At 46.9% G+C, this 20548-nt stretch overlaps 1 protein-coding gene across 12 annotated transcripts in view; it reads left to right on the forward strand.

Annotated features, from left to right (window-relative positions):
* Positions 1 to 20548, forward strand: part of LOC130367665 (complement C3-like) — a 229346-nt gene that overhangs the window by 147801 nt on the left and 60997 nt on the right. For all 12 annotated transcript variants that reach the window (XM_056570233.1, XM_056570231.1, XM_056570230.1 and 9 more), the window contains exons 22-26: positions 2675 to 2735; positions 13345 to 13431; positions 17799 to 18002; positions 18575 to 18650; positions 18748 to 18907. In XM_056570233.1, coding sequence (XP_056426208.1) covers positions 2675 to 2735; positions 13345 to 13431; positions 17799 to 18002; positions 18575 to 18650; positions 18748 to 18907 — 588 coding nt within the window. The remainder of the gene's footprint in view (positions 1 to 2674; positions 2736 to 13344; positions 13432 to 17798; positions 18003 to 18574; positions 18651 to 18747; positions 18908 to 20548) is intronic.

Consider the following 20548-nt stretch of genomic DNA (forward strand, 5'->3'; position numbering starts at 1 on the left):
TTGATCTTTTTTATTCCGCTATTTGTACCAAAATTGGCGAATTTAGTGCTTTTTGGGATGTTTTTTTTTTTACGACGTTCACCATGCGGGATAATTTACATTATAGTTTTACAGTAGTACACTTCATTACGGACGTGGCAATACCTATTATGTATATGATTTGTGTTTTTGATCTTCTTTGGTGATAATACAGGGCTTTTATTGGGAAAGGGACATTTCATTTATTTTTTTATACTTCTTATTGAAGAACTTTTTATTTTATTTTTTACACTTTTTACAGGTTATACTATGCTGCAATACATTTGTACTGCAGCACAGTATAACCTGATGAGCTGCAGACACTACAGCCTCTGGCTGGATCTCACAGGCTTCCGTAGCAGGCATACAGGAGGTCGTGATCTGACCTCCTTCTGCCATAGCAACCAACAACAACCAGCGATTGTATCGCGGTGCCGCCGTTGGAGAACAGGGGGAGAGCACTCCCCCTGTCAACACCATAGATGCCGTGATCAGGATTGATCACGGCATCTATGGGGTTAACGCTGCCGGGACCGGCGCGATCGCGGCTCCGGCAGCTGCGGCGGAACTCCGGCTATGATTGACAGCCGGGTCCCGTCGCCGATCTCCTGCTCTGCCCGCGGCAGTGCCGGAGATCACTATGACGTATGCATTCGTCCTATAGCAGGAAGGGGTTAAAGGGGTACTCCCCTGGAAAAAAAAGATTTTTAAATCAACTGGTGCCAGAAAGTTAAACAGATTTGTAAATGACTTCTATTTAAAAATCTTAATCCTTCTAGTACTTATCAGCTTCTATTTGCTTCACAGGAAGTTCTTTTCCTTTTGAATTACCTTTCTGTCTGACCACAGTGCTCTCTGATGACACCTTTGTTCATTTTAGGAACTGTCCTGAGTAGGAGCAAATCCCCATAGTAAATATCTCCTGCTTCAGACAGTTCCTAAAATGGACAGAGATGTCAGCAGAGAGCACTGTGGTCAGACAGAAAAGGAAATTCAAAAAGAAAATAACTTCCTGTGGAGAAAATGGAAGCTGATAAGTACTGGAAGGGTTGAGATTTTTTTTAATAGAAGTAATTAACAAATCTGTTTGACTTTCTGGCACCAGTTGATTTAAAAAAATAATAATTCCAGGGGATTACCCCTTTAAATCTATTGGAAATCTTGGTGTGGCGAGCCAGGGGGAGATGTAGAAGGTTGGAACGATGAGATTAGTAGTCCCTTTTAGATATGTAACGTGCCTGAGTGGTACAACCCAATGTCTTTCTGTGGACTTCATTTTTCTTTTTAAATATATAAGCTGGCCTCTTACACGGAGCACAAGAATGAGACCTCTGAAAACCACTTGGACTGTAGCTGAGAGAAATACAGCTTTGACTATAAGACTTTAGACTCAGAAGTAGAATGCAGTCACTGTCTCTTTAACTTGAGTAAGTCTAATGCAGATTGATATGAGAACTGCCTGCTTAAAAAAAAAGAAACCCTATAACCCTTTAACTTGGTCCCCACATCTCTGCTCTCAGTCTCCACTGTGCTCCCCCTCCTGGAGCTGCAGCTCAGCCAATCACTGTCTAAGGCTGGACTCTGCTACGACCAGTGATTGTCTGAGCGCCAATGTCTTGCGCTGACCACAGCACCCAGTCTCTAGCGACTTAATTTCCTGGTGCTGTAGTGCAGTACGTGACATCGCCGCTCAGCCAATTACTGGCTGCAGCTGTGTCCCATCTAAGCCAGGGATTGGTTAAGCGATACTCTAATGTATCTGGCCCCAGCATCAGGAAGTGGGGCGCAACGAAGACCAGAAGCAGCAATACAGGAAGCTACGGGCACAAAGTAAGAGGTTAATTATGTTTGTTTAAACAGGTAGCCTGGCCATGTTTTTAGAAAAAACTTTTCACCAGACAACCCCTTTAAGATCCCACCCCTCTCCCAGGCTAGGGGTGTGAAATGGGACTGGCTCCTACAGACATTGGCTAGAAAACCGACATGTGACTAGATTCTTGCTCCTGCTTTACAGCAAATGTAGTGCAATGTGCAATTGTTAACCCTCTGCACTCTGTATGCATAGATGTTTCAGCACCTAAAATAAACACTTAACGGGGTACTCCGGCACTTAGACATCTTATCCCCTTAGACATCTTATCACACAGCCCAGAGCAGTTCAGTGTGAAATGATGATTGGCTAAGGCTGCACACACACACCCCTCAGCACTCCAGACTGCATTTCCTGATATGGACTTCTGCCAGGCCAGAGGGAGTCCAAAGTCTGTGCAAGAAATGTGGGGAAATGTGCTCTGGACAAGTAGAGAGACACCTAGTGGCAGCTTTTTTAAATACAAATAAAACATAGAAAAGTTCTTTTTCTTTTTTTTTTAAACAAAGTACATTGGGGAGATTTTTATTTGCCATAAGGAGCGCAATAGCAAAAAATAGTTTTAATGAGAGTGCCCATTTAATAAAAAGGTGGAATCAATAATAAGTTACTGTATCTTATAATGCCACTACAACAAAAGGCCTGACCTACACTGGTATCTGTGTCCTCAATTAGTAAATTATCCCCCCATCTTTTATGTCAGAGATTAATTTTAATTGGCACCTGATCAGTTATATCCTGAAATGTCTTTCTTGGCCTCAACCAACATTTTTGCTTCCATTTCAGCCAGAAGGTGTTCGTATGACAACAGTTATAACATCAAAAATACTGGAGCCACAGGCAAGAAGTAAGATCCCCACTTTCTATTCATTTTGGGGGGCATTTACTAAGGGGTTTAGTCATTTTTTTCTGACTATTTTTGGCGCAAAATTGTCGCAATTGCGCCTACCCTATAAATTGTGCGACTTTCCCTAGCAAGAGCTAGAAAGTCAAAAAAAAAATTCCCGCTTAATTTACGCAAGTTTTCAGTTTTGACTTGCAGTGGTCAGGAATTTATTAACTGAGACAGTCGCAGTTGCGCAATAAACTGTCGCAACGGCCATAAAAATTGACTAAATTTACTCCAGCTCCAACATGGAGCAGGAAAAGCTCCTGCCGCCCGGGCTCCGACATACTTTCTCCCCGCTACCCTCACTGCGCTACCGGGGCACTACAGTGATTTACATCCCCCCCCCCCCCCTCTCACCTGCCAGCGCCACACAACTCCCATCTGTCTGCTGTTGCAAGACTACAAGTCCCAGCATGGCCTTACAGTGAGGACACGCTGGGAGTTGTAGTCTTGTAGCAGCGGGAGCTGAGCGGCGCGGGCGGGAGACAAGGGGGGGGGGGTAGCGGGGAGGCCGTATGAGGAGCCCGGGCGGGAGACAAGGGGGGTAGCGGGGAGGCCGTATGAGGAGCCCGGGCGGGAGACAAGGGGGGTAGCGGGGAGACCGTATGAGGAGCCCGGGCGGCTGCACTGTAATGTCAGCCCGGGCTCCTGCCCTGAGAGCCATAGGCTTTGGCTGTCAGGGCATGCTGGGTGTTGTAGTTTTGCAACAGCTGGAGGGCCACAGTTTGCAGACCACTGGTGTGTGGTCTGTAAACTGTAGTCCTCCAGCTGTTGCAAAACTAAACAGCTGAAGGGGACCGGCGAAGAAGTTCACTTACCCTTCCGAGGCTCCAGCGACGATCGCTGACGGAGATCGTCGCGCGGCACTGTCGCGCGGCAGTGTCGCGCGGCAGTGTCGTGCAGCGCTGGATCCTACGGAAGGCGGTAAGTTGCGCAAGCTTCCCAACCAGGGTGCAAGACTACAACTCCCAGCATGCCTGGACACCCTTTGGCTGTCCGGGCATGCTGGGAGTTGTAGTTTTGCAACAGCTGGAGGCACCCTTGTTGGGAAACACTGGCCTAAAACAGTGTTTCCCAACCAGGGTGCCTCCAGATGTTTCAAGACTACAACTCCCAGCATGCCTGGACACCCTTTGGCTGTCCGGGCATGCTGGGAGTTGTAGTTTTGCAACAGCTGGAGGCACCCTTGTTGGGAAACACTGGCCTAAAACAGTGTTTCCCAACCAGGGTGCCTCCAGATGTTGCAAGACTACAACTCCCAGCATGCCTGGACAGCCATTGGCTGTCCAGGCATGCTGGGAGTTGTAGTTTTGCAACAGCTGGAGGGCCACAGTTTGCAGACCACTGGTTTGTGGTCTGTAAACTGTAGTCCTCCAGCTGTTGCAAAACTAAACAGCTGAAGGGGACCAGCGAAGAAGTTCACTTACCCTTCCGAGGCTCCAGCGACGATCGCTGTCGGAGATCGTCGCGCGGCACTGTCGCGCGGCAGTGTCGCGCGGCAGTGTCGTGCAGCGCTGGATCCTACGGAAGCCGGTAAGTTGCGCAGGCTTCCCAACCAGGGTGCCTCCAGTTGTTGCAAGACTACAACTCCCAGCATGCCTGGACAGCCTTTGGCTGTCCAGGCATGCTGGGAGTTGTAGTTTAGCAACAGCTGGAGGCACCCTGGTTGGGAAACACTGGCCTAAAACAGTTGGGAAACACTGGCCTAAAACAGTCACCCTGGTTGGGAAACACTGTTTTAGGCCAGTGTTTCCCAACCAGGGTGCCTCCAGATGTTGCAAGACTACAACTCCCAGCATGCCTGGACAGCCTTTGACTGTCCAGGCATGCTGGGGCTTGTAGTTTTGCAACATCTGGAGGCACCCTGGTTGGGAAACACTGTTTTAGGCCAGTGTTTCCCAGCCAGGTTGCCTCCAGATGTTGCAAAACTACAACTCCCAGCATGCCTAGACAGCCTTTGACTGTCCAGGCATGCTGGGACTTGTAGTTTTGCAACATCTGGAGGCACCCTGGTTGGGAAACACTGTTTTAGGCCAGTGTTTCCCAGCCAGGTTGCCTCCAGATGTTGCAAAACTACAACTCCCAGCATGCCTAGACAGCCTTTGACTGTCCAGGCATGCTGGGGCTTGTAGTTTTGCAACATCTGGAGGCACCCTGGTTGGGAAACACTGTTTTAGGCCAGTGTTTCCCAGCCAGGTTGCCTCCAGATGTTGCAAAACTACAACTCCCAGCATGCCTAGACAGCCTTTGACTGTCCAGGCATGCTGGGACTTGTAGTTTTGCAACATCTGGAGGCACCCTGGTTGGGAAACACTGTTTTAGGCCAGTGTTTCCCAGCCAGGTTGCCTCCAGATGTTGCAAAACTACAACTCCCAGCATGCCTAGACAGCCTTTGACTGTCCAGGCATGCTGGGACTTGTAGTTTTGCAACATCTGGAGGCACCCTGGTTGGGAAACACTGTTTTAGGCCAGTGTTTCCCAGCCAGGTTGCCTCCAGATGTTGCAAAACTACAACTCCCAGCATGCCTAGACAGCCTTTGACTGTCCAGGCATGCTGGGGCTTGTAGTTTTGCAACATCTGGAGGCACCCTGGTTGGGAAACACTGGCCTAAAACAGTGTTTCCCAACCAGGGTGCCTCCAGATGTTGCAAAACTACAAGTCCCAGGTTGGGAAACACTGTGCCCGGCCTCCGCCCCACCTTACTGTAAGGGCATGCTGGGAGTTGTAGTCCTGCAGCTGGGGGCAGGGGACAAGCTTGTCACTTGCCCACACATCTCCTGCACCACACAACTACAACTCCCAGCATGTCCTTACTGTAAGGGCATGCTGGCAGTTGTAGTCATGCGGGGCGGGAGATGTGTGAGCAGGTGATAATAAATGTACTAACCCATTTTTTTTGTTTTCTTCTCATTTCAGATCCGTTTATCCTGTGGACTCCTTCGGATTCGGTGGACTACTTCGATGACCAGCGTTTTTCTTTGTTTGATTTTAATAAAATGGTTAACGAGGGCTTGTGGGGGAGTGTTTTTTGTAATAAAAATTTTTTAAAACCTGTTGTGTTTTTTTCTTACTTTACTAGACAGGCTTAGTAGTGGAAGCTGTCTTATAGACAGAGTCCATTACTAACCTGGGCTTAGCGCTAGCCACAAAAACAGCTAGCGCTAACCCCCTATTATTACCCCGGTACCCAACGCCACAGGGGTGCCGGGAAGAGCCGGTACCAATAGGCCTGGAGCGTCAAAAATGGCGCTCCTGGGCCTAGGCGGTAACAGGCTGGCGTTATTTAGGCTGGGGAGGGCCAGTAACAATGGTCCTCGCCCACCCTGGGAACGTCAGGCTGTTACTGTTTGGTTGGTATTTGGCTGAGAATGAAAATAGGGGGGACCCTATGCGTTTTTTTTTTTTTTAAATAAATAATTAAATATATTAAAAAAACGCATAGGGTCCCCCTATTTTTATTCTCAACCAAATACCAACCAAACAGTAACAGCCTGACGTTACCAGGGTGGGCGAGGACCATTGTTACTGGCCCTCCCCAGCCTAAATAACGCCAGCCTGTTACCGCCTAGGCCCAGGAGCGCCATTTTTGACGCTCCGGGCCTGTTGGTACCGGCTCTTCCCGGCACCCCTGTGGTGTTGGGTACCGGGGTAATAATTGGGGGTTAGCGCTAGCTGTTTTTGTGGCTAACGCTAAGCCCGGCTTAATAATGGACTCAGTCTATAAGACAGCTTCCACTACTAAGCCTGTCTAGTAAAGTAAAATAAAACACAGCAGGTTTTAAAAAAAATTTATTACAAAAAACACTCCCCCACAAGCCCTCGTTAACCATTTTATTAACATCAAGCAAAGAAAAACGCTGGTCATCGAAGTAGTCCACCGAATCCGAAGGAGTCCACAGGATACACAGATCTGTAGAAGAAGTAACCAAAAAAAAAAAAAAGTGTAAGTACATTTAGGGAGAAAAAAACTGTGTTAAAAAAATGTAATAAACACACACACACACACACTAAACGCCGTTTACCACTTCTGAGCCATGACTACAATTTACAGTGATCCCTCAACTTACAATGGCCTCAACATACAATAGTTTCAACATACAATGGTCTTTTCTGGACCATCGTAAGTTGAAACCAGACTCAACATACAATGCTACAGACAGTCCAGATCTGTAAAACGTGTCAATGGCTGGAAGAACCAACCAATCAAAATGGGCATTCACTGGTAAAAACCCCTGTATTACTGAAGTGTATGCACTGACTGGTGTCTGGTATTACATGTTCTGTACACTTTACCTGTATCAGGGTTAGCTGCTCTTTTGGACACCAGGTGAGGGCGACTCCATTACTTGTTTGGGACATTGCCTGTACTGTACAGGACCCCTGAAGAAGCTCCTGTCCTCTACATAGACCAGTGTTTGCCAAGCAGGGTGGCCCCATCTTTTGCAAAACTACAACTCCCAGCATGCCCGGACAGCCTTTGGCTGTCCAGGCATGCTGGGAGTTATAGTTTTGCAACAGCTGGAGGCTCCCTGCTTGGGAAACACTGACATAGACAGTGATTTACAGCTCCCAGCAGATCTTTATTACTTTTATATGTAAGGATTTGCTTTATCTATATTAGTTATCTACTTATTTTTCTTTCTCACTTTTTCCTATTTTGGATGACATTTTGGTGCCTTTAGAACCAATTACCACGTTTCCATAGAGTTATGGTCTCAACATACAATGGTTTCATCTTACAATGGTTTTCCTGGAACCAATTAATATTGTAACTTGAGGGACCACTGTAGTTATTGAATTATTTAGATGTGGTGAAAAAGCTAAAAAAAAACTCAAAAACAAAAGATCCAGAAGGAAACCAGCAGCCAAACCTATTCAGACAGCAGGAAAAAGGAACAGACTATTTTATCTACTACATGAAGTAAATTTCCCACTTTTGCCTGTGTGTGCCAAATTTATTAATGCCGTGCAGCAATTTAGTAAATTTGTCGCACATAGTCAAAAATGAAGTAGAAAAAAACAGGGTAAAAACCAGACTACATAGTAAAAGATTAGTAAATGCCCCTCTTTGAGTTTGGAAGTCTGGTGAAAGAAAATTTCCAATGATAATTGTTACGCCTAGCGCTCCGGGTCCCCGCTCCTCCCCGGAGCGCTCACGGCGTCTCTCTCCCCGCAGCGCCCCGGTCAGTCCCGCTGACCGGGAGCGCTGCACTGTCATGGCCGTCGGGGATGCGATTCGCACAGCGGGACGCGCCCGCTCGCGAATCGCATCCCAGGTCACTTACCCGTCCCGGTCCCCTGCTGTCATGTGCTGGCGCGCGCGGCTCCGCTCTCTAGGGCGCGCGCGCGCCAGCTCTCTGAGACTTAAAGGGCCAGTGCACCAATGATTGGTGCCTGGCCCAATTAGCTTAATTGGGTTCCACCTGCTCCCAGACTATATCTGATCACTGCCCCTGCACTCCCCTGCCGGATCTTGTTGCCTTAGTGCCTAGAGAAAGCGTTTACTGTGTTTGTCCATACTGTGTACTTGACCTCCTGCTATTGCCATATTGACTACGATTCTTGCTGCCTGCCTCGACCTTCTGCTACGTCCGACCTTGCTCTTGTCTACTCCCTTGTACCGCGCCTATCTTCAGCAGTCAGAGAGGTTGAGCCGTTGCTAGTGGATACGACCTGGTTGCTACCGCCGCTGCAAGACCATCCCGCTTTGCGGCGGGCTCTGGTGAAAACCAGTAGCAGCTTAGAACCGGTCCACTAGCACGGTCCACGCCTATCCCTCTCTGGCACAGAGGATCCACCTCCAGCCTGCCGAATCGTGACAGTAGATCCGGCCATGGATCCCGCTGAGGTTCCCCTGCCAGCTATCTCTGACCTCACCACGGTGGTCGCCCAGCAATCCCGACAGATCGCCCATCTAACTCACCAGCTGTCGGAAGTGTCCACCATGGTGCAGCAACTTCAGTCGCAACTTCTGCCTCTGCTACAGCAGCAACCATCTCCTCCGCCAGCTTCTGCACCTCCTCCGCAGCGAGTGGCCGCTCCTAACCTCCGCTTGTCCCTGCCGGACAAATTTGATGGGGACTCTAGACTCTGCCGTGGATTTTTGTCTCAATGTTCCCTGCATATGGAGATGTTGTCGGACTTGTTTCCTACAGAACGGTCTAAGGTGGCATTCGTAGTGAGCCTTCTTTCTGGAAAGGCCTTGTCTTGGGCCACACCTCTCTGGGACCGCAATGATCCTGCCACAGCCACAGTCCAGTCCTTCTTCGCTGAGGTCCGTAGTGTCTTCGAGGAGCCTGCCCGAGCTTCTTCTGCCGAGACTGCCCTGCTGAACCTGGCCCAGGGTAATTCTTCAGTGGGCGAGTACGCCATCCAATTTCGTACTCTTGCTTCCGAATTATCATGGAATAACGAGGCTCTCTGCGCGACCTTTAAAAAAGGCCTATCCAGTCGCATCAAGGATGTGCTGGCCGCACGAGAGATTCCTGCCAACCTGCAAGAACTTATCCATTTGGCTACCCGCATTGACATGCGTTTTTCTGAGAGACATCAAGAGCTCCGCCAGGAAAAAGACTTAGATCTCTGGGCACCTCTCCCACAGTCTCCGTTGCAATCTACGCCTGGGCCTCCCGCCGAGGAGGCCATGCAAGTGGATCGGTCTCGCCTGACCCAGGAAGAGAGGAATCGCCGTAGGGAAGAAAATCTTTGTCTGTACTGTGCCAGTACCGAACATTTCTTGGTGGATTGCCCTATTCGTCCTCCACGTCTGGGAAACGCACGCTCGCACCCAGCTCTCGTGGGTGTGGCGTCTCTTGATTCAAAGTCGGCTTCTCCACGTCTCACGGTGCCCGTGCGGATTTCTCCTTCAGCCAACTCCTCCCTCTCAGCCGTGGCCTGCTTGGACTCTGGTTCCTCTGGGAATTTTATTCTGGATTCCTTGGTGAATAAATTCCGCATCCCAGTGACCCGTCTCGTCAAGCCGCTCTACATTTCCGCGGTCAACGGAGTCAGGTTGGATTGCACCGTGCGTTACCGCACAGAACCCCTCCTGATGTGTATAGGACCCCATCATGAAGTCATTGAGTTCTTCGTCCTTCCCAACTGTACCTCTGAGGTCCTCCTCGGTCTGCCATGGCTCCGGCTTCATTCTCCCACCCTTGATTGGACCACCGGGGAGATCAAGAACTGGGACTCTGCCTGCCATAGGAAGTGCCTCTCCCCCCCTCCCAGTCCCGTCAGGCAAGCCTCAGTGCCTCCTCATGGCCCCCGTCCTGGTGTCACACTGCCCCGTGCCAGGCTTCGCCCTCTGCCCTCCCTCCCCATTCCCACTCCTGCTGTACTGCCTGCCGTTGAGGAAACCCTCCATTCTTTCCCGGTGTCCTCATCCCAGGGGAGGCAGTTACCGGACAAAGAAAAGGGGAGACCCAAGGGGGGGGGTACTGTTACGCCTAGCGCTCCGGGTCCCCGCTCCTCCCCGGAGCGCTCACGGCGTCTCTCTCCCCGCAGCGCCCCGGTCAGTCCCGCTGACCGGGAGCGCTGCACTGTCATGGCCGTCGGGGATGCGATTCGCACAGCGGGACGCGCCCGCTCGCGAATCGCATCCCAGGTCACTTACCCGTCCCGGTCCCCTGCTGTCATGTGCTGGCGCGCGCGGCTCCGCTCTCTAGGGCGCGCGCGGCTCCGCTCTCTAGGGCGCGCGCGCGCCAGCTCTCTGAGACTTAAAGGGCCAGTGCACCAATGATTGGTGCCTGGCCCAATTAGCTTAATTGGCTTCCACCTGCTCCCAGACTATATCTGATCACTGCCCCTGCACTCCCCTGCCGGATCTTGTTGCCTTAGTGCCTAGAGAAAGCGTTTACTGTGTTTGTCCATACCGTGTACTTGACCTTCTGCTATTGCCATATTGACTACGATTCTTGCTGCCTGCCCCGACCTTCTGCTACGTCCGACCTTGCTCTTGTCTACTCCCTTGTACCGCGCCTATCTTCAGCAGTCAGAGAGGTTGAGCCGTTGCTAGTGGATACGACCTGGTTGCTACCGCCGCTGCAAGACCATCCCGCTTTGCGGCGGGCTCTGGTGAAAACCAGTAGCAGCTTAGAACCGGTCCACTAGCACGGTCCACGCCTATCCCTCTCTGGCACAGAGGATCCACCTCCAGCCTGCCGAATCGTGACAATAATACATTATTAAATTTAATTTTTCATCAGAAAATTATCTATTGTTTAAACCGAGTTTTAATGTTAAACATATTTTTAAAAAATTGTGATGTTTTTTAAAATTTTCCATTTTACTCTCTGTATTAAAAAAATATATTCCTGAAATCTTGCAATTTCCAGGTTGGTCACTAGGCCTAATATTATGCTAACACTTTCTGTCCTGTACAGATAACTTTCTAGCAGTGTCTTCCTTATCATCACAGAGAGGAGTACAGTGAAAGGCCATACCAATATATAGATCAAGACAAGGGGTGAAGCTCAGCTTTCCCATCACCGAGGAACAACCTCTGGACAGGTCACAGAGCATACCTAGAAAACATTCCCATTCCTGTCAATAGGGTCCAGTCTATTCTTTATATGTCTATGGGTCCTGCAGTAAAACATATCTCTAAATGATGTTAAAAAATAGGTCAGGCAAGATGGATTTTCCCATAATAATGTACAAACATTTAACCCCTTAATGATGCAGGACGTATATTTACATCCTGCTCCAGCTCCCGCGATAAAACGCAGGGTCACGCAGTGACCTCGTGTCTTATCGAGTCGATCCCGGCGGCCATCAACGGCCGGGACCTGCGGCTAATAATGGACATCACCGCTTGCGGGGATGCCCAGTATTAACCCTACAGAAGCGGCTATCAAAGTTGATCGCCGCGTCTGAAGTGAAAGTAAAACCTTCCCAGCAGCTCATTCGGGCTGATTGGGACCACCGCAGTGAAACTGCGGTGTCCTGATCAGCTGTACAGACACGAGGAGGGTCCCTACCTGCCTCCTCGCTGTCCGATAGCCGAACAACTGCTCCATGCCTGAGATCCAGGCAGGAGCAGTCAAGCAGTGATAACACTGATCAATGCTATGCATAGCGTTGATCAGTGTAAGTGATCAGTGTGTGCAATGTTATGGGGGCTGTAACATTGCAAAAAAAAAGGGAAATTATGTGTAAATAAATGTAAACCGATGTAAATAAAAATAAATATAAACATAAATGTGGTATTGCCGCATGCATAATTGTCTGAATTTTTTATTATCTAACTAGCTGAGTACCCGGCGTTGCTCGGTGTTTCCTTCCTAATCCTTGATGGGGAGGAAAATAAACAAAGGAGGAAACTTTTGACTTCATATCCCGTCCTCATATATTGTTGTCATATCCCAACCCCCTATTCCGTCCTCATATCCCGTCCTCTTATCCCGTCCTCTTATCCCGTCCTCCTATCCCGACCTCCTATCCCGACCTCCTATCCCGACCTCCTATCCCGTCCTCCTATCTTGACCTCCTATCTTGACCTCCTATCCCGACCTCCTATCCCATCCTCCTATCTTGACCTCCTATCCCGTCTTCCTATCCTGACCTCCTATCTCGACCTCCTATCCTGACCTCCTATCCTGACCTCCTATCTCGACCTCCTATCACAATCTCCTATCATGACCTCCAGTCCCGTCCTCCTATCCCGACCTCCTATCTCGTCCTTCTATCTCATCCTTCTTTCCCGTCCTCATATCTCGACCTCCTATCTCGACCTCCTATCCCATCCTCCTATCCCGTCCTCCTATCCCATCCACATATCCCGTCCTCCTATCTCGAGCTCCTATCTCGACCTCCTATCTCGACCTCCTATCACAACCTCTTATCATGACCTCCTATCCCGTCCTCCTATCTCGACCTCCTATCTCATCCTTCTTTTCCGTCCTCCTATCCCATCCACATATCCCGTCCTCCTATCTCGAGCTCCTATCTCGACCACAAATGGGGGTAGTTAAGGGTTAAATTAACTATCCTATATTTTAAGTGGACATATAAGTAACATGTGACCAAGTATTATCGAAATATCTCCAGCCGTTTGGAAGTTATGCAGTCCTATATTTCCCATAGACTGGAATGGGACTTTAAACATAAACCCCGCCCCTGGCAAATGGGGATGAGTAAGGGTTAAATCACCTATCCTATGTTTGTTGTTGACATATAAGTAACATGTGGCCAAGTTTCATGTTCATATCTTTAGCCGTTTGGACGTGATGCTGGAACATACACACATACATACATACATACACACAAGTTTTATATATATAGATATTGAAGTCCATCATACACTCATTTGGGTAGGACACTGAGGACTGTGGTGTTTGATTTTTTCTCTATATATTTTTATCCCTCTTTGGGTGAGAGGATCACAGTTAACCTCGTGCCTCCAAGCTCCACTCCTCCCTATTGTTCTGGAAAGACTTCAGCCATCAGACTGTCAATAATGTTGGTTGCCAATATCTGATGTTTCCATTGGCATTTTATGTGAACCCCAATTTCTAACAAAAAATAAATTAATTAATGTTCACTTTCTTTATGCATTTTTTTTAGATGGAGAAGATGTAGTAAATGTGCCATCCCTTACCAATAAGAATATTGTTCCAGATTCAACAACAAGAATTATTACCAACATACAAGGTGAAGGGCTGGGATACGTCCATTGTTATTGCTTGTTGGCCTGTGTTTGCTTTTGATCTTTCTACAAGACTAAACTACTGTGACTTTTGTATTTTATCTTCTGATGTTTATAATATATATATATAGGGATGTGGAAATCCTATCCCCCGATGCCAGGACATGAAGTTCCGGGTGCCGGGCAGGTACATTTTTCATGCATATAGCCCTGCATCGGGCAAGCAGGGCTGGTGTGAGGTGCAGAATGGACGCAGTTCGCACCTCACACCGGACCTTTAATTTTGACACGCCGGCACTCAGGGTGTATGTAATGGGCTCCTGACTCGAGCCTGCTCCATACCCAGAGCCCCCAGCTGATTGCGGTAGCTGGGGGGGTGCAGCTAATAGTCAGCATGCTGCGATCCCCGCGGCCGACTGTTAACCCTTTAGATCGCCGCTGTCAGCTTTGACAGCGGCGATCTAAAGGGATATTATAACCATTCCTGGTGGTCTATTGGGGGGGTGGATCATCCCCCTACAGTGCAATTGCAGGGGGGGGGGGCATTCACTATAGAGGTAGCCAGGGGGCTTATCTCTCATCCCATGCCTCCGTGGATCTGTATTTGATTGAGCCAGTCTCAACCAAATGTGCAAAGGTCACACAGATCAATGGAGTTCTATGGAACTTCATTGATCTGTATGAGGAATCTATTGATTCCTTCTTAAAGTCCCCTAAGGGACTAATAAAGTGTATTAAAAGTTTAATAAAAGTTTAAAACACACATACATTAACCCCTTCCATATTAAAAGTTCCTATCTCCTCCCTTTTCATAGTCAATGGCGTGAAGGTAAAAAAAAAAAAAATTAGAATTGCGTTTTTCATAACATCACATCCCAGAAAAAGTAAAAAGCGATCAAAAAGTACTGATACAAACAGCAGATTATGGCGCTAAAAAGTTTATAATTTTTTTTATATTAGTAACACGTGACGGAAATTAAACACATTTGGTATTGCTGTAATCAGGCCGACCTAAAGTATCACAATAACATGTTTGACCACAAGGTGAATATCGTAAAAAACAAAAGAAAAGCCCCAAATTCACAAAACTTTTTTTTTTCACGTCACAAATAATTATTTTTTGTTTCGGGAACATATGTTATGGAAAAATGAAAGGTATCATTACAAAGTCCAATTGGTGTTGCAAAAAACAAGCCCCATTTGGTCTGTAGATGGAAAAATAAAACAGTTATGGTTATTATAGGGCGCGGAGGAAAAAACGAAAGTGCAAAAACAAAATAAAGAAACGAATGAAGACCTTATTTACATGCTATTTTGGTTAAAATTGCTGTGTGTACCAGGACAAGTGAATCGCTATGAAGGACAAGTAGATTGTGCTCCATTTTAGTCCCTTAGTGAAGTAATTTTTTTAAAATTTAATTTCCACACCCCTGTATATATATTGTGCCACGGATGTGTTAGTAGAAATACCTGATCACTTTGTGACGCCAGGGCACCGTTATCCTATACACAGTCCAAGGTTGGAGACAGCTTCTCCTGGGCCAGACACGGGGAGTAAATTAACACACCGACGTCAGGTTACGGATAGGTTACGGATGTCAGGTCAGGTTACGGACGTCAGTTGGCTTTGGGTGAGAGGATGCAGCGTAAACGCTTGGGAGCCCTGTTGCCTTGCTGAGACTTGTGGTGCTTTCACCAAACAGATTAATACTGACTTGTAAGACGGGTAGATGAATCCTGGTAGGTAGGGTTCTGTCAAGGTACTGAAGCCTTCTCTGCATGGCCATGAACTTCCACCATGAGAGTGATCTTTGCATAATGAAGTAGAAGTAGATTTGGACCAGATGAAGTAGATTTGAGCTAGGTCTTCCCTCAGAGCACACAACATAGCACACCTGAACCAAACTGTGGCTCAGCAGTAACTAGGCAACTCCTCCCCCCACTACACTACATAGGGGAGACTTTAGGGGTTCCCATTGGCAGGCAGGGTCACACAAGGTTCACTGCTCTCTCTTAAGGGTACTATAACACAGAAATAACATATATACATATAACAATTATGGAATTAATTTAGGAAAATATTTATTTTGCAATAAAGTGCAAACATAATTTATACAACTATCTAAGTCTCTAGTGGGCCCAACATTATGTGCTGCCCGAAACAGTACGAAGCCACATAACAGCCACTGGTGCTGGGACACCACATATAGATATATATATATATATATATATATATATATATATATATATATATATATATATATCTCATTTTAGAAGAGACTACTCCAAATTTTTCTTAACTCATCTTTTTTACGTGTATGGCAGCCATCTTATTCCTGTGTCTGTTACATTCCATCACAGGCACACATCTTATTTTACTTAAAGGGGTTTTCCTGTGGAAAACTTTTTTTTATATATCAACTCGTGCCAGAAAGTTAAACAGATTTGTAAATTACTTCTATTAAAAAATCTTAATCCTTCCAGTACTTTTTAGGGGCTATATACTACAGAAGAAATGCTTTTCTTTTTGGATTTCTCTTATGTCACAACCACAGTGCTCTCTGCTGACCTCTTCTGTCCATTTTAGGAACTGTCCAGAGCAGGAGAAAATCCCCATAGCAAACATATGCTGCTCTGGACAGTTCCTAAAATGGGCAGCAGAGGTCAGCAGAGAGCACTGTGGTCGTGACATACCGTATATACTCGAGTATAAGCAGAGTTTTTCAGCATGATTTTTCATGCTGAAAACGCCCCCCACGGCTTATACTCGAGTGAACTCTCCGCCTGTCAATCCCTTCAGTGGTCTTCAACCTGCGGACCTCCAGATGTTGCAAAACTACAACTCCCAGCATGCCCGGACAGCCATCGGCTGGCCAGGCATTCTGGGAGTTGAAGTTTTGAAACATCTGGAGGTCCGCTGGTTGAAGACCACTGCGGCCTTCGTCATCATCCAGACCCCCCCTTTAGTTTTCTACTCACCTCCCCTCAGTGAGAAGGAAGGGTGAGCTGGTCCGGGCCTTCTATGCTGCAGGGACCGTCCGGTGGGAGGGTTAGTCATTCCGGGCTGTCCATTTTCCCCGGGAGGCCCCGGACTAGTGACGTTGCCTTGACAATGACGCACAGGGACGTCCGTGCGCAGCAGACATACCTGCGCATGAACATCCCAGGGCGTCATCGTTGAGACCACGTCACTAGTGCGGGGCCGGCCCGGAGTGTAGAAGAGGGCTTCCCGGTGAAGATGGACAGCCCGGAACGACTAACCCTCCCCACCGGACGGTCCCTGCAGCATAGATGGCCCGAACCAGCTCACCCTTCCTTCCCACCGAGGGGAGGTGAGTACAAAACTAAACGGAGGGTCTGGATGATGACGAAGGCCGCAGTGGTCTTCAACCTGCGAACCTCCAAAGGTTTCAAAACTACAACTCCCAGCATGCCTGGACAGCCGATGGCTGTCCAAGCATGCTGGGAATTGTAGTTTTGCAACATCTGGAGGTCCGCAGGTTGAAGACCACTGAAAGGAATTGACAGGTGGTGATGATGAAGGGGAGGGGGGGAGTGATGACGGGGGTGATAATGACAGGATGATGATGATGACGGGGGTGAAAATGACAGGATGATGATGATGACGGGGGTGATAATGACAGGGTTATGATGACGGGGTATTAATGACAGGGGGGTATGATGACAGGGAGGATGATGTATTTCCCACCCTAGGCTTATAGTCGAGTCAATAACTTTTCCTGGGTTTTTGGGGTGAACTTAGGGGCCTCGGCTTATATTCGGGTCGGCTTATACTCGAGTATATACGGTAAGAGAAATCCAAAATGAAAAGCATTTCCTCTGTAGTATACAGCCCCTAAAAAGTACTGGAAGGATTAAGATTTTTTTTAATAGGAGTAATTTACAAATCTGCTTAACTTTCTGGCACCAGTTGATTTAAAAATAAAAAGTTTTCCACTGGAGTACGCCTTTAATGAAGTACCGATTAGGTGATTACCTGAACCAAATGTAATTTGCGGGAGGGTCACATGGAGCACAGAGTGCGCAGTGGGAAATCCGCCGGTACGAGCGGACACACAGAGCTGCAGCAGAGAGCACGCTCTTGTGGCTGCTGTCGGTGCATTGGCATCTTTTTTTTAGTTATTTTGACCAGTTGTTTATCTTCTACAAATAAATACTCAAAATGACAATATTATTTGGGAGTAGTCAGTAGTCTATGGAATAAACCAAAACTGTTCCTTCCACTCAAACACATCTCCGCTAATAGTAAAACTAGACAAAGCGATCATTTTGCAGTGAACTCTTTTGCAGTTACTTTTTTTTTGCTGTTACTTTTCCCCAGAGATGTATATATTGTTTTTATTTCCCTTAGGCATTCCAATTGCACAATTTCTTGAAGATGCCATAGATGGTGCAAGTCTAAGTCATCTTATTATTGTCCCATCTGGTTGTGCGGAACAAAACATGCAAAGAATGACTCCAGTCGTCATTGCTACACACTATCTTGACAAAACTAACCAGTGGGACCGAATAGGACTGAATCGCAGAGATGAGGCCGTTCAAAATATTCAGAAAGGTGACATTCCATTATCTTCCTTATTAGTGTTGAGCGGCATAGGCCATATTCGAATTCGCGAATATTCGCGAATATATGGACGAATATTCGTCATATATTCGCGAATATTCGCATATTCGTTATATTCTCGTTTTATTTTTCGCATATGCGAATATTCGCGTATGCGAAAATTAACATATGTGAATATTAGCATATACAAAATTAGTATACGCGAATATTCGCATATGCGGAAATTCGTATATGCTAATTTTCGCATATGCTAATTTTCGTATATGCGAATGTTCGCACGCCAGTCTCACACAGTAGTATTAGAGCCTTCTTTACACCACACAAGCTGGAAGCAGAGAGGGGTGATCACTGTGATGTGTACTGTGAAGAAAAAAAAATAAAAAAATAACAATATTCGTAATTACGAATATATAGCGCTATATTCGCGAAATTCGCGAATTCGCGAATATGCGATATTCGCGAATAATATTCGAATTGCGAATATTCGCAAGCAACACTATTCCTTATATCTTCTGTAGTACTATTCCCATACTTGATCTTACATTTCTTACTTTTCCTTCTAGGTTACAGCAATCAACTTGTTCATCGCGCAAAGGATGGATCTTATGGATCTTTCACTAGGACAGCCTCTGGCACCTGGTAGTTATGACTTCTTTCTTTCGGTCTCACATATATTTTATGGTAAACTTTTCCCTTTTATTTAACTATTTTCTTTTTTTCAATGCTTTGCATTTAGGCTCACCGCTTATGTTGTCAAAGTCTTTGCTATGGCTAAAAGTCTCATAGACATGAATGATGATATTCTGTGCGGCTCCGTTAAGTGGCTCATCTTGCAGAGGCAGAAGCCAGATGGGATGTTTCAGGAGAACATTCCCCTTTATGCTCAATATGTAAAGGTAATGGCCCTCATTTACTAAAGTCCAACCGACTCTTTTTCTCGGTTCTAGTGCCTAAACTTCAGTCGCAACGTCTGTGCGACTACCGTATTTTTCGCCGTATAAGACGCACTTTTTCTGGGGGGGAAAAGTCGGTGCGTCTTATACGGCGAATACACCCCTATCGTAGCGGTTCCTGCGGCCATCAACGGCCGGGACCCGCGGCTAATACGGGACATCACCGATCGCGGTGATGTCCTGTATTAACCCTTCAGACGCGGCGCTCAAAGCTGACCGCCGCGTCTGAAGGGAAAGTGACACTAACCCGGCTGTTCAGTCGGGCTGTTCGGGACCGCCGCGATTTCACCGCGGCGGTCCCGAACAGCCCGACTGAATAGCCGGGTTAGTGCTTACAGGACACCGGGAGGGACCTTACCTGCCTCCTCGGTGTCTTCCCCGTTCAGGGATCCCCTGTATGGCCGACGTCATCACGTACGTGCGTCGGCGTGCGTAACGACGTGATGGCGGCGACGATAAGCGAGGATACCCGGCCGGCAGCAGAGACGTTCCGGAGCGACGGGGACAGCGATGGAGCGACATCCAGGGCAGCGGTGACGGGTCCGGAGCGGCGGGGACACGTGAGTATTACCTCCTATGCAGTGGTCTTCAATCTGCGGACCTCCAGATGTTGCAAAACTACAACTCCCAGCATGCCCGGACAGCCGTTGGCTGTCCGTGCATGCTGGGAGTTGTAGTTTTGCAACATCTGGAGGTCTGCAGGTTGAAGACCACTATTGGGTTCAAAATTGAAATTTTTTTAGATTTTGAACCTATAAATTGGGTGCGTCTTATACGCCGGTGCGTCCTATAGGACGAAAAATACGGTATTTATGCGACCAAATTTTTGTTGCATAACCGACACTTTAGAAAACACTCGGAGTGTTTTTTTCATTTTCACTCTGAAATGGGCGTGTTTTATGCAAAAATGGGCGTTTTACCGACAAAAAATACTCGGAGTACTTCCAAAATCACTCGAGAAAAAGTGTGAGTTTGCCGCACACAATAACCGACAGCCAAGAGGCCGAGTGAAATTCCAAAAAGTGGAAGTGATTTCTAACAAGGGACTGTTCACCATTGTGGTGTGTGTGAAAGTAACTTGTTTTCTAATGTGAAAACATTTTGTACAGTTCAACACTTTTATGAATAAAATATTGAAGGCTTTTGTGATAGTTAATGTTTATATATTTTTTTTTTTCCTTTTAACACATTTGCAATATTAGGTTTAAATCAATTTAACACCCAAGCTGATAAACAAGGAGAATTGTTGTAATGTTTGAAAAATGATATAACACATGAAAACTTTTGATCCATTTGATCCATTTTTAAACAAACAAAGTCTAAACCATTGTGACTTACACCACTAATTTCTTTAGCTCGGAGTTTGTGCGACACAATTGAAAAAAAAAAACGTGCGACACAAAAATAACCGACAATAGTAAATAAGCCAAGAAAAAAAATGGAGTGATATAGAAAACACTCCACAATAAACACTCCACTTTTAGTAAATGAGGGCCAGTGTCTTCACATAAACATACTACATTCTTGTTTCTACATGCACAGTTCAAGTCAGCAGGTTAGGATGAGTAGGGATTATTCAGGATT

This window comes from Hyla sarda, chromosome 4, assembly GCF_029499605.1.
Source record: "Hyla sarda isolate aHylSar1 chromosome 4, aHylSar1.hap1, whole genome shotgun sequence".
Taxonomy (NCBI): Eukaryota; Metazoa; Chordata; class Amphibia; order Anura; family Hylidae; genus Hyla; species Hyla sarda.